The sequence below is a fragment of the Lonchura striata genome, chromosome 18, assembly GCF_046129695.1.
Source record: "Lonchura striata isolate bLonStr1 chromosome 18, bLonStr1.mat, whole genome shotgun sequence".
Lineage (NCBI taxonomy): Eukaryota > Metazoa > Chordata > Aves > Passeriformes > Estrildidae > Lonchura > Lonchura striata.
Window position 1 is genome coordinate 13486700 of NC_134620.1, and position 13694 is coordinate 13500393.

The 13694-nt window shown below is 50.7% G+C and overlaps 1 protein-coding gene across 13 annotated transcripts in view; it reads right to left on the reverse strand.

Annotated features, from left to right (window-relative positions):
* The window catches only part of NCOR2 (nuclear receptor corepressor 2), a 228066-nt gene that overhangs the window by 143930 nt on the left and 70442 nt on the right, over positions 1–13694 (reverse strand). For all 13 annotated transcript variants that reach the window (XM_021532792.3, XM_077787267.1, XM_021532799.2 and 10 more), the window contains exons 2-3: positions 13172–13386; positions 1062–1189 (exon numbers count right to left, since the gene is read on the reverse strand). In XM_021532792.3, the coding sequence (XP_021388467.1) occupies positions 1062–1189; positions 13172–13276 (233 nt within the window). In that variant the 5' untranslated portion in view covers positions 13277–13386. The remainder of the gene's footprint in view (positions 1–1061; positions 1190–13171; positions 13387–13694) is intronic.

Genomic DNA, 13694 nt, shown 5'->3' on the forward strand with positions numbered 1-13694 from the left:
TAAGAAATGAAAACACTGAGAAATCAAAGCGAGCCAAGGCAGTGCAACATGCTGCAATAAATTATGGGTTATCAAAAGTGGCACGACCCTCTGTACATGCAGGTGCCACACACATAACCCAGAAGGGCACGTCCAGATGCAAAATGAACTCTGGAAGCCACTTTTTGCCTCCAAATTCTCACATTTCTTTCTTCTCAGTACCAAGCTGAACCAAACCTATTAGAAAAAGAGGATGCTGTCTGTATTTATTATGCATTCAGCACCCTGAGCTCTTACTCCTCTCCCCTAACAGTAATGATTTAGAGATACATCTCTGACTCTGCACTGATTTGTTCTTAGACTAAGTATTAAAATAATTGTTTTGTGTATATCTACTGTAGCCAGGCTCTTATTTCACTTCCAGGCCAGTGATTTTCCCCAAACCACTAAACACTGAATGCAGAAGAGAAACTGTGAGAGAGAGAGCAGAGTTTTGCACTGAAACAGAGAGTGAGAGTGATGTCCTTCAAACAAATCAGCTCCTGTGGTTAAAGCTTGTACAGCATTCCCAGCCACAGCACTTGCCTGACCTGCACCTAAAACTCTGCCAGCCTCCCACGAGGCTACGACAGGGAACAGGGACACAGGGAGAGGAAAAAAAGCAGCTCAGAGAAAGTTATGGGGGGAATGCAGAAAGAGAAACAAAAACAATGAAAGTGGGGAGGAAGAGCAGCAGCAGAGGAAGCGGAGATGGGGGAGGAAATGAGCTCTTCTCACTCCTCCCTGCAGCCTGGGGAGCCACAGACCAAACCCGACCACACGGCTTCACTTCCTATGCTGAAGAAGCCAACACAACCAGGCACAGACACGCGAGGCTCCACAGAAGTGACGGGGTGTTTCCTGGTTTTTCTCGTTTTCAAGACTCCTTTACAAGGCATGATGGCCAAAGGTAAGGAACCAGAAGGCAAAGGCGCCGCTTCACGAGCGGAAGGAATCCGAACTGGTGGTCAGGACCCAAAACCAGCATCTCAAGCCCCCTGCTCCCACCCCAGCCCTGTTGGGTGCAGGCAGGGAGCCAATACCTTTCATTGCCCGGCTGGAACTCGGAGAGCAGGGACGGCCTCCGCCGCTGCGGCTGCATGATAGACCCTGGCGGGAGGTGGGAAGCAAAATCCCTGGAATGATGCTGGTACTCCAACAGCGCCACGTCCTGCGGGAACAAACACAGGAGAGCTCGTCAGGCTGCTGGCAGCTCTCAAGCAAGCACACAACAACTCAAATACAACACGTAGATATTCCTCCTTTGAAGCACTGGGCCGCAAAGCTCAGTGCTTTGCCCGCCACAAAAGGTTCCCAGTAACTCCCAGTCTCATGATTGGAATGGTAGCTCAGCCCCTTGTTCAATCCAGCCTTTTCCTGGGGCTGCAGGCAGGGCTGGCTCCTGGGAAAGGACCCCAGCAAGCCCAACCCAGCCACTGAGCACCCACACATGGATTTTTGGCATCCAAGCAGTCCTCATGACAACTGTGAATCCAAGAGTGAGAACAGGTAAGAGCAAAATTAAGTCACAGGATACTTTCAGCTTCAATAGTCCACACTGCAGCATGGAGAAAGGAAAAAAGGGGGGGGAAAAAGGACAGAAGAAAAATCATAAATGTTATCTTGAAAATGTTCCTTTAAACACAGCTCCCCTGGGCTGAGCTCAAGGGGTTTGAAAGGACAGTTTGCTACTTATTATGTGTACGTCCCTTTTGTTCCTTGACCCTTGGAGAGTACAGTACAGTATGTTCCTGATTTTAATTAAATAAGAAGCCCTCCTGCTCTGTGCCACAGACTGATTCCAGCAGCAGTATTTCAGGCAGCCACATTCAACTGCTATTTTTTATTTGCAGATTGATACTTGACCAGCAGACTAATCATCTAATTAACTAAGACCTTCAGCAATGGCATAGAAAACCCTGTCACAGAATAACCCTGGTAACACTGACACACATTTACCTTAGAAGAACCAATTCCACCTGGGAGTCTATTTTTGAACAGTTCTCAACTGGAACAAGAAAGCTTAAACTTCTTCAAAATGAAAAAAGGGAATTTCAGGGTCTACAGAAAAAAAAAAAGTAATAAATAAGACACCACATACATGCAGCTGATGTGGGCACGGGGGTCTACACCCCAACAGGAATTATTTGATCTGATGTAGTGAAGATCAATATGGAAGCTGCAGAATTGTCCTAGCAAGGTGAATGGAAGGCAAAGAAAGGGTTTGGGAGCTTAAACAGCAAGAACCTGAGCCTGGAGATCCCCTCTCCCAAGCTGCAAGTGAAAAGAGCAGTCTCACAGTGGATGTCATGATGTCCTCCAGCAAGTTGTGGACTAGGAGTATCAAAGCCCAACATGTTTGACCATCAGAGAGTACAATGAGAGATTTTCTGGAAAAGTCAGGAAGAAAATCAGATTATAAACATTCAGCCTCAGAGAGCCAAGAAAAGCAGATCCCCTACCTCACATCCAACCTCTCTTGCACAAAAGCTAAAAAGGCCAAATATCAAAGGGAGGAGAAAGGGGAATTGTGGTTTCCTATGGCCACCACCCCTTGTGCCTAGAAAGCTGTGCCAGTTTTTGGAATCAAGTTTATTTCTCCCCACTGTCAGGCAATAGTGTGGTGGAGCTCCTTTTCTGCTCTGACCAGTGCTGGGAAACATCAGGAACAAAGAGACCTCTGCAGCCCCAGCTCCAGCCTGGCCATCCCAGACCTCAGCCTGTGGGCCAAGGAGTGGCTGCAGGCAGGTTCTTACAACATTTAGAAGGGCAAGACTTGGACAGCGTCCACTCATCCTCCCACGGCTGTTCTGCTGTAAACCCAGGTGTGTGGGGAGGATGCAGCCCCAAAAGCTGCTTTTCCTTCAGCTCTGGAGCCCATCAGCTCTTCCAGCCCAGCCAAAGCAGAATCCCTGCCTACAAACAAGCTTCCCCACGTTCACACTTGTCCTGGTTTTAAATTAAAAATAAATATTTAAATAGAAGAGTGATGCAGCCCCTGACATCCACCTACAAAACAAACACATCGTGTCTGGGAAGACACACCAATAGGTCCAAAACCAGGACCGTCACTTTCTGTGGGTGTATAAACAAGAATTACCCGTCTGGGAGGCTCAAAGGCTGTGCCCTTGAGAAAAAAAAAAAAAAAAAAAAAGGCTCTTGCATGCCCCAAAAACCATCTGTTTTTCCTTTTCCCCTGCCCACACTCAGCTGAGCTTTTGCCTCCTCTAACCCCATCAGAAAATGGCTGGTGGAGCTCAGAACCTGCTGGCATGGCCTGAAGTGCCTCTGACCTGCTCTGCCTTGCTTACATCCGTGTTGGGTTTTACAAGGAGAAAACAAAACCTAAAAATTAGTGAGGAGGATTAAAATTGACCAACTTCTGTGCCCTGTGATGAACTGTTAAGAGGCACCGTAGAAGCCCTGGAAGATGTAGGTGGAGTAATTGCTCAGAAAGTTACTCCAGTAAATTGCTTTGTGAGCTGTGACTGTTTTTCAAATGCAAACACCAGAAAGGTTTAGGAGTTGCCTTCAAGCTGCCTGGTGGACTTGGCAGTGCTGGGCTGATGATTGGATTTGATGGTTCTATGGGTATTTTCCAATCTAAATGGTTCTATGACTCAGAAGAGGTTTCAATTTTCTCTAGCAGAGTTTTAAAGACACCAGCTGGGAGGCACCTGGCTGCCAGCACCTCTGCACCTTCCACACAGACACAGGAGCAGCACCCAGAGGGTGCCACCTGAATTCCCCACCACTGAATCACACAAATGCGATGTAGCCCTCACCCTGACCTCAAATTTCTAGCACCTGCTCATGGGCAACTCCAAGACACCTGAAATAAAACAACTAAAGAACCCTGCAGCCCCAAACTACACGTTGCTTCTTTTCTTCTCTATTGTTTTGCTGGGTTTTGCTCAATTCTATTATTTTGCTCCTCCTCTCCCTCTCTTTGCATCTCTTCCTGCCCTCTGCAAACCTTCTTCCCACCCCACAAATCTGATTTGCCACAGCACCCTCTCCAGACCTTTCAAATCTCCAGCTGCCTCCAGTAGGGACTTTCTTCCTTTTACATCAACTTTCCTGTTGTTCCTTGTGGTTCTGGTGCTCCCACGGGGATGTACTTTGGGAATCTTTGCAGATTTTATGAATTCAGTAGATGTCATGACAGAAATCAAAGAACAGAAAGACTATGGATAGTCAGGGGCCCTGGCAAATCAGACTGGGGGGAGGAGGCCAGCACCAGCAGCACTGCCAAGGCCAGACAGACACTGAGAGTGTCACAGCACCACCACAAGCCACCCCAGCAGAACAGGGCAGCATCAGGCAAATCTTTAGATAAATGAAAAGCTGAAGACCCAGCAGTGGCCTCATTAAAACGCTTCCTCGTGCAGAAGACTGAACAGGTACTTAAGCCCAGCCTAAGGGACCAAAAGCATCCTTTTTTGCCCACCAAGGAAGTTGGACAGGTTCCTGCTGCTCCTGTGTGGGGTGCTGGGAGGGAGAACCAGGGAAAGCACCCTGAGTCTCAAGGCTTCTGTGTCATCCCTTGTTTAGGGAGTGCCAAGAACACCATTTCCATCCCCTTCCTGGTAAATCCTTCTACCCTAAATAACCTGACTCTACCAGGCTCATTTAGATTTGCTAATCAAACAGTTTAAAGGGAGGCTCCTGAACGCAGTATTACAGAAAAGTTCTTGGCAACACAACGAGAAAACCCAACAGAACAAAAAATGAAGAAGCCACCCACCCCCACCTTTTAAAATTATTTTAAAGCTTCCAGCCTGCTGCCTTACCTACCATAAAGTCTCTAGCAAACTCTTCAGTGCTGTCCCCGACCTCAGGGTAACCCCCACACTAAGCCAACAACTGCAGGCAGCCCTTCTGCCTCTCTCGCTTTCTGTTTTGGACACGTGCACTTGCTGGTGTGCTTCATTCCTCCTTCCCCTGCCTGCAGCTGCTGGGCCCTGGCTGCCTCATCTTCCAGGAAGAAGAAGGGGAGGTCTGAGAGCGATGCTGGAAGCATCCCCAGGCGCTGACCCGCAGCACACGGTGCCAGAAATGCCACAGCCAGCAGCACCTCTGACCCTGCACTCCCAGCTCCAAGCACATCCACACAGACACCATCCACAGGACTGCTCCGTCCTCATGGCCTTCCCGTGGCTCCAAGAATCAGACTCTGAGGAGGAGACCTCAGGGACGGGAGGCCTGCAGAAAGGAAACCCGGAGCTGGTCTTGCAACAGAAAGGCAAACTGCTCCTCCTCTCTTCCTCCTCCCACCAGCAGAAAAACAAGTACAAACACCCAGCGCTTCTGGCTTCCTTGGAAAACAGCTCTGGAGCAAACCCGTGGAGACCCAGAGTGCAGCCAGACGAGGACCTGCAGCACGGCCCGAGCGTGAGATCCGTCCTGGTTCTTACCGCGTCCTCAGCCCGAGAAAGCAACCGGGAGCTCCCCGCCGAGTTTCGGTGTACAACAGCTTTGTTTCAAAACCACCGGTGCTCGTTTGGCCGTGACGCCGAGGAGGAGCAGCCTGGGGTCGGCCACCACATCCGCCAGCGGGGCCGGCTCCCGGCGGAGAGCGGCACCGCGGCCGCCTCGAGTGGCGGCACCGGGCACGGGGCAGGAGAGCCCAGCCCGTGGAAGCCACTGCCCCACGCCGTCCTTGTCACCTTCTGCAGGCAGACAAACAGGCCTGGGCACCGCACACGCTCCTCGAGGAGCAAACGCCAGCTCCTCGCCACCTCCACCGCAGATTAACGCTGCTCCTTACCAGCTCACCCAGAGCTCTACGGCAAATAGTTTTTATTTTCGAGCAACGTGCTGTTTCTGCTGAAACATTCGATGAGGCCAATTAATACTGGTGTGGCACAGTGAGAAAAAACAATGCCAAAACATCCCTTCACTTCTCGTGAACTGGCTCTTATCTAATCTCACAAAGGATGCCTGGTCTGTGCCTGCTGCTCGTGAGCAGCTTGCCGTGCCGTTCTGGGGATGGTTAACCACAGGGGAAGTGATGGGTGATGGCACAGGGCTGCTGCTCCCCAGACCGTGGCACTGGTGGCACGTAGAGCCACAGCTGGACACTTGACAGCTGCTGCTCTGGCACATCCACGTGGCCCAGAGCAACCCAACACGGTGTCCAAAATGACCACACAGCTTTGGACTGCAAAGCCATCTCATCCCCTGGTGAAGCCTGGGGCTTGTTGAGCTTCCTGCACCCCCAGAACCACACAACCAGCATGGAGCAGCATATCCCAGCCTGGCACATGCCAGAGCCACAGAATATCCAGCAGTTCATTTGTGGAGTGCACAAAGCAGCATGGCCACCACTTTGGTGGCTTTGTCAGAGACAGGGGACCCACCTCACCTCTGCACACCCTCAACTTCGGAAAAAGAAGCTCCATAACATCTTCTACCAGCAGTGTGACCTATTTTAGCAATAAAGGGAAAAGTTCTCTGGTGCCTGGATACCCCTTGGCACTGGCAGCACAGCATTTGCTCATTAGACCAAGAAATGCACTTTTTAGCATTTGCCTGAAGAAAATAATTTTTCCCAAAGCCAATTCTCAAAGGTAGGAGGAAGGAGGAAGGGGAAAGGTTTGGGAGGAACCAGGGTGGTAGCAGAGTCACTGCATAAGGTCCAGACACAGCTCAGGCTGTGAGGGGGCCAGTGGCACACAACCCACCATGCTCAGCCTCCCCATCCCAGAGGAACCATCCTCTGCTGCTGAAAGCCTCCTCTGAAGTGCAAAGGAGGTGATTATTGATCCAAACAGGCTGTCCACAAGCACAATGCTGTCTGCCCAACTTCCTCCCCAAAACCCCGTGAGGAGCTCAATGCAGGTTTAAGAAAAAAGTATCAACAACATAAACTAAACAATAACTCCTCCACAATCAGCTCTCCTATTGAAGATAAGGTCAGTAATAAAAACCTGGCTGAATACATGCATTTTTATCTTGCCTACAGGGATGCAGCATGTGCTGAAAAGACAAATGCCTTTATTGTTCCCAGACAGTCTCGTTGCCATCCATCTCTCAGAAGCTGCTGACTTGGCCTTTTGTTTTAGGAGGTGACCACAGCGCGCGTGGCCCCTCGTTGGAAGGCATTGATTTCTGCTGCCATCCCTGCAACCAAGGCCACGACTGCTGCCAGCACTGATGGCATCCAATACCAGCTGCAGAGCACTGCACCCTTCTCGGTGTCCTCTCCAGCAAAGCAGGGCTGTCAGCAGTGCTTGGCTGCCCTGCCTGAATGTGCCATTGATGGAGAAGTCACGTCTCGGTGAGGACAGCTCTCAGCTGTTGTGGCTCCCCAGTCATCTGACCAGTGCTGGAGCCAGCTGCCAGCCCTCTCCCCAGCAGCCAGAGGTGCCCACAGAGCAGCAGCACATCCACTACAGTGCTGCTTTTCAGCCTCTCCCCATCACAAGACTTTTGTCCCAGTCGCATCCAGGCGCCTTTGAGTCGGGAATGGCCCGGCTGCCCTTCCTCCAGCCCCCACGCCTGGTGCTGCGCTTCCTGGAGCCATGAACGCACAGCCAGGGTGAGCAGCTCTCCTCACACAACAAACCCAAGCTTCTACCATAAAAGGCACCAGGTTATTCAGCTCATCAGCACGTCTCCTCTGCAGCACAGGCCCTCACCCCCTCCCACCACACCTGCTCCCATACAACACCCACAACCTATCTGCAGGTCCACGTAGGACCCTGTCAGCTTTCCATCTCCCCTACTCTTCCTTACACCTCCACAGTGAATCCTTCACTTGCTCGGTATTTTGAAGAAATGCTGTGACAACCAGCAAGAGTCCCCAGTCTTGCAGAAGGTGCCTCCAGGGTCTGGTGGGGCAGTGCAATCAGTCAGGCCTGAAGCACAGGAAAAGGCTCCAAAAGTGGCTATAGTGCCTTTGCCAAACCACATAAGCAGTGGAAGTTCTTTCTTCCCCTGTGGATTTACAATCATGAGATCAACCAAAAGCAAAGCATCACCTTCTGCATCAAATCACGTCCAAAAAGAAGATTAGGGAGCAACCACAGAAGTTTACTGTAGCTTGAAGTAAAAGAAGTGTTTTGGATAAAGGCTGTATCCTACGGAAAACAAGATTTAAATACAAACTGTTGTAAGCCAACTTCTTCCCAGCAATGGGAGGGAGACCCTAGGGCAGGGAATTAGGTGTCCTGTTCTTTCACCTCCATGCTCTCCCAGTCCCAGAGCAGAAAGCCAGTTTTCTGAAATCCACCACTGAGCTGCTCAGAGCTAATGCAATCTGTCACTGGAAAGGTACCCAAGAGAGATAGAGCCGAGTTCTCGTGACAGACCTGATCAGAGTCAGTATTTCCAAGGTATGTCTTTTATTTTCAGGTCATTCCTTAAAACATTAGCAGCAGAATTCAGGATTCCCCTCTCTCAGCTGGTAGCAGGAGGCTGTTCTTTGTGCTCAGAGGTGGTGCACCATAAACTCCTCAGTTTCTCCAGTTCCTGGACCACTTGCACAGATCAGCATTTTGCTCCCAGGAGACAAAAGTGTGAGTAACTACTCCAAGGAAAACCACCACAGCAGCAGCAAGGCACAGCAGAGTGTCCCTGTGCAGGCTTACCTGGTGCTGCTGTGCCACACCGACCGTGTCACCGTGGAGAGGAGCGAGCTCCTGCCATCCCCGGAGCCTGCGCCTCCCTCCTGGCAGCACCTTCCACAGCAGGACTGCATTGAACTGGCCCTGCTCCAGCTGCTGGGAGGAGGAGGCTGGGCAGAGAAGGCAATCCATTCCCCCCAGGCCACTTTTTGGCTTGGACACCAAATCAACAACGCAAGTTTGCACCAAGCTCTTGTCTGTGGCTCACGCAGACAAGGAAGTTATTTATCATGGGCCAAAGCAAACGAGCCATGGGGCCGGGACGCTCCTGCACAAGGGCTGTGTGGAGAGTGGGGAGCTTAATGAAGGACCTGCTGAGCTGCTCTCAGGCAGGAGAGGTGGCACAGGAAAAGCACAACGGTCTCAAAGCTGCAGTAGAGGAGCTGAGGAGAGCTAAGTTCACCTTTCCATCCCAGATGAAGCTGAGTGCAGGGAATGGGGCAAACAGCAGGACGGAGGCAAAATGAGCCTCCTTGAGTAGGGAAGGTAAAGCACCCACAGAGGGGAATTCAAGTGATGATGGAGCACCAATTTCATATGAACGTGTACACACCCCAATTCTGTTTAGCATCTCTAGTACATAAAACACTTAAAGCACCCCAAAAGCAGAAGCTGTTTTGTCACAGATGCTGCTGCTTGAGGACACCTTATGTGCCCTGATCCCCAGCATCTCCAGCACCTGATAGCACCCTCCTGGAAAGCCCAGCCTGCATCCAAAGCCACACCATTCCTGCTCTGAAATGTCAGGCCACTAACAGGAAGGCTGGTAAGGAGGTCACAGCAAGAAACTGGATTCACACAGGAGGAAACGAGGGGAACCCTTCTGTTCTTGGGGAATACTGATCATGAAGAGATTTTATAAAGAAAGGGGGACATGCACTACACAGGAAAATTGATCTATTTACAAAAAATATCTGCAGGTTGCCTGAAAATGAATATCCTTCATGCAAAAGTTTCCTTTGCAAGAGCATGAACCTTGGACACATTAGAAGGTTAAGAGCGTAAGTAATGTGTTTTTTCACCTTTAGCTAAAGGTCACGGAGCATTCAAACAATTCCTCTGTTTGCAAGCTGAATATGACAGAAGTCAACTGCGCACCCCAACATTACAGCTAATGAATATGGAAAACAAAAATGTTTTCCCTGCACTTTGGCCAAGAACCACTCTGTGCCCTTAAGAAGAAACTGCTGATTATTGGAGATTTTAGTTTTACCTCAAGAAAGTCAAACAAACCAGAACCTTTTCACTAAGCTTCCTTCTTCCTGTTATAAGCACGCTGACTCGCCAAAGCTTTTTGCAAGTCATTGTCTAAGACAGAATTAAATTCAGGGTCATTATAAAATTTTGCACCCATTTCACCCTTCCCAGCAGCTGCTGGGACCAGCGAGGAGGAAGACACCCGAGTGTGTTGCTTACCCAGTGGAAGCAGCTGTTTGCTGCGTCAGCCATCGGAGAGAGCTCAGTTTGGGTCAGACCCACGGGCTCACAGCCCTGCCCAAAGCTGGCAACCAAGAGTGAAACCAGACAGCAAACATCCTCACTCAACCAGTACTGGATCTTCCCTGCCAGCTCCAAACTCAGCAGTAGCTTGTGGAACATGCTGCTGGGAGGAGGTGCCCATATGTACAAAGCATATTTCTGTTTGTTTACTTGAAATACACTATTTTCCCCCCATTTTGTTGGATGTTCCCTTAGGCTTTATATGACGGGAGATAAAAAATCCCTCAGCCTGCTTCCACTGCCTCCTGCCCCTTCCCAACATCTCCTCTCACTTGCCTCATCTGTGAAATCAAACAGCTGCAATCCTTTAAATCACTTTTCATAAAGTGTCTCCAAGCCTAAAATAATGTCACGGCTCATTTCTGAGCTCAGCATTCCTGCCGCGCCGCATTTCCCTGGGTGCGACCGTCACACTTGAGCTGTGATTATTTATTTATATTATAATAGCATTTGCAGCCCTGCTGTGCTCAGCCCTGCACACGCGCCCAGGAGGTGACCCAGGGCGTTTCCACCGCCAGGATAAGGATCCCTGAGCTGACAAATTCCCAGTTCTCAGGAAAGGATGTCTTGGAACGCAACAAACCAGAACCAAAATTTAATTAGATGCAAGACATGTAAGTGTCGGGCTGGTTTTGGCCTCTCTTGGTTTCTTCCAAACAAGCTCTCACTGTGCAAACACACCCCATGACAAAACTGACCTGGCCAAGACATGCAAGCAAATACCGCTGACTTTTAATATTAAACAGCGCAGCAACTTCAAAGGAACTGGGCTCTCCTCTCCCAAGCAATCCCACCGGGGATCAGCTCCAGCCCCAGAGCCATGGCCAGGTTCCAGCTCACGGCGCCGCCGAGCAGAAGACACGTGTTTGTGAACAGCTGAGAGCGGCGGGGCAGATCATGCAGGGACACGCTCCCAGAAACACTCTGCCTGTCCTCCCAGCACAGGCAAGGTGAGCTCGTCTGTGTGGGGCTGGCATGCATCTGCCCAGAGGAGTCTTCCGCCTTTCCATCCAAAAAAAATCTCAGCTCGGACCTCTCCTGCATCCAGACACCCAGAAGGTATCACGTAACTTTGGGTGATTACATGTGCCTGTAAAAATAGCTTCTAGAAGTGAACGCCAGCAGCTTCTTCCAACATTAATACAACAGAACAAAACCAGTGTTCACTGCAGGCTGCAGAAACCCCCAGCTCCAGCCCGCTGCAAACAACTGCTCTGCTCATCTGCTCTTGCAGCACTAAGGGGAAACAGCTGCGACTTTGCAGGAGACGAGCTCAGCACCCCAAGGACAGGAGCCATTCACACTCCTTTTTTAAAATCTGTCTCCACACTGCAGATTGAGGTTCCTTTGGTCTGCTTTTAAACCACAGTCTTGCAACAACTGCAGATCGTGCTCACCTGGTCTCATCCTCTTCCTGCTCGGGTTGCTTATAAAAAGGAGAACTGGGATTTTCTTTTTGAGACAAATGCTCTTGGTTATGTTCCAGCCCCCAAACAAACACGCTCACAGTGATGGAAGCAAAGCTCCCATAAATCGAACCAGGTCAGCGTGTCTCATAGCCAGGATGAAAAGCCTCTTTGTGCAGCAGCACGCAGGCCCCGAGCGATGTAGATGAGCCAGCAAACGCAGCCAAGAGCTCGTCCCGCGCCCTCCTTAACGTTTCTATTTCAAAGCCTTTCCAACCTCCAGGTCTGCTCCTTGTGCCACTCTGCAGAAGCCAGGCAAAGAGGGCAAATGAGGGAATTTCAGCCCTTCACTGGCATTTCATGGGTTTCCAGGCTCTCAAGTCGAACACTAAAAGCAGCACAGACTGAATTTGACCCTTTAGTAGCTGTGACTGTCAAAATAACCCCCAGACAAGGCCTCCTCCCTGACTTATGTTTCAGGCACCTTCCACCTCGCTGTGATCCACCAAGAAGCAGCTCAGAGACCCTTGGAAGTGTGAGCCATACTCCAGCACCTAATAAGATTCCTTTAAGCAGCCTGAGCTGACTAAAGCTGTTCCACTAAGAAGAGTTTCCTCCTTTAAGGGCTTAAACTGAAAACATTCACTCTTCCAGGATGAGCAAACACAGGTATGAGTGAGACAGCACAGAAAGGAGAGGCTGGATCCAGGTGAATTAACCTCTGAGTTCTGGCATTCAACAAGAGCCCAAAAAAAAAAAAAAAAACCAAAAAGAGATCATCTCCAGCTTATAACTTGATCCAAGAAGAGAAAAGATTACAGGTCAAGACTAAGAGCAGGGGAGAAGAGGGGGAAGGATAAAATGGAAAGCTCAGCAGCTCAGTTGCATAAAGAGAGGCAGGTCTGCTAATAGAGGGCTGGGAACCAGGAGAGCCCTCCTGCAGGTGTGAGGAGCAAGGACTGAGCCCACACCTAGAAGAGGATGGTCCTTCCCTTGTGATTCAGTGCCAAGGAAAGGCCACATGGAAGAAGGCTGGAGGGCACATGCCCCTGCTCCACAAGAATGGTAAAACCTTCCCCTTTTCCCCCAGGCTGGATGCACCCAACCAAGGGTGCTCTTGCCAGGAGGACAAACAGACACAGGTGCTCAGAAAGGACGAGCCAGAGCCCATGAGCACTAGCACAGCAAGTGCTTAGGAGGAGAAGGCTGGCAAGGGAGAGAAAAACTGAAAGCGCCATATGGAGAAACAAAAGAGGATCCCACGAGAGAGGAACAATGAAATCCTGTACCACAGGCACGGAAATGGTCTGATTTCTCCGTAACAGCCGCATCCGAGAGCGGCACAGCTGAACCGCTGGGGACACCCACGTGGCTCCCACCCTGCCAGTGGGGAAGGGAAGGGAAGGGAAGGGAAGGGAAGGGAAGGGAAGGGAAGGGAAGGGAAGGGAAGGGAAGGGAAGGGAAGGGAAGGGAAGGGAAGGGAAGGGAAGGGAAGGGAAGGGAAGGGAAGGGAAGGGAAGGGAAGGGAAGGGAAGGGAAGGGAAGGGAAGGGAAGGGAAGGGAAGGGAAGGGAAGGGAAGGGAAGGGAAGGGAAGGGAAGGGAAGGGAAGGCCTTACCGCATGTGGTCGGGCAATCTGCACCGGGTAGGACATGGCGTGCGGGGGGTAGCGCGGCTCGGCCGCGCGCCAGCTCTGCGTCACGGGCTGCGCGGAGCCAGACATGGCCAAAGAGCAGGAGCAGCGGCGGCGGCTGCGTCCGAATCACCAGCGAAGGATTAGGAGAGCCGAGAGCTCCTCTTCATCGTGTGGCTGCTTTCCACGTCGCGCAATAGCTGCAAGGAAGAGGGAAAGCAGCAGGTTAAAATTCAGTCGACCGCAGCGACACAACCGAGCATCAGGCCTTGAGCTGTCACCAAAACCTTGCTGCCCTCACAATTCCCCAGCAGCCCCGTTTTCCATCTGGCAAACCCCACTGCTAAGTTTCTTCTGCAGATTACTCCTATCACAGGAAGTCCAAATGTAAGATTTTTCCAAATTTATCCCACCCCATTTTCCCAGAAAGCCTTCACCCACCACCAGCAGGACCAGGAAGCCAAACTGCCAGATATTTCTTTGGGTCCTCTTGATCTCTAAAGTCTCT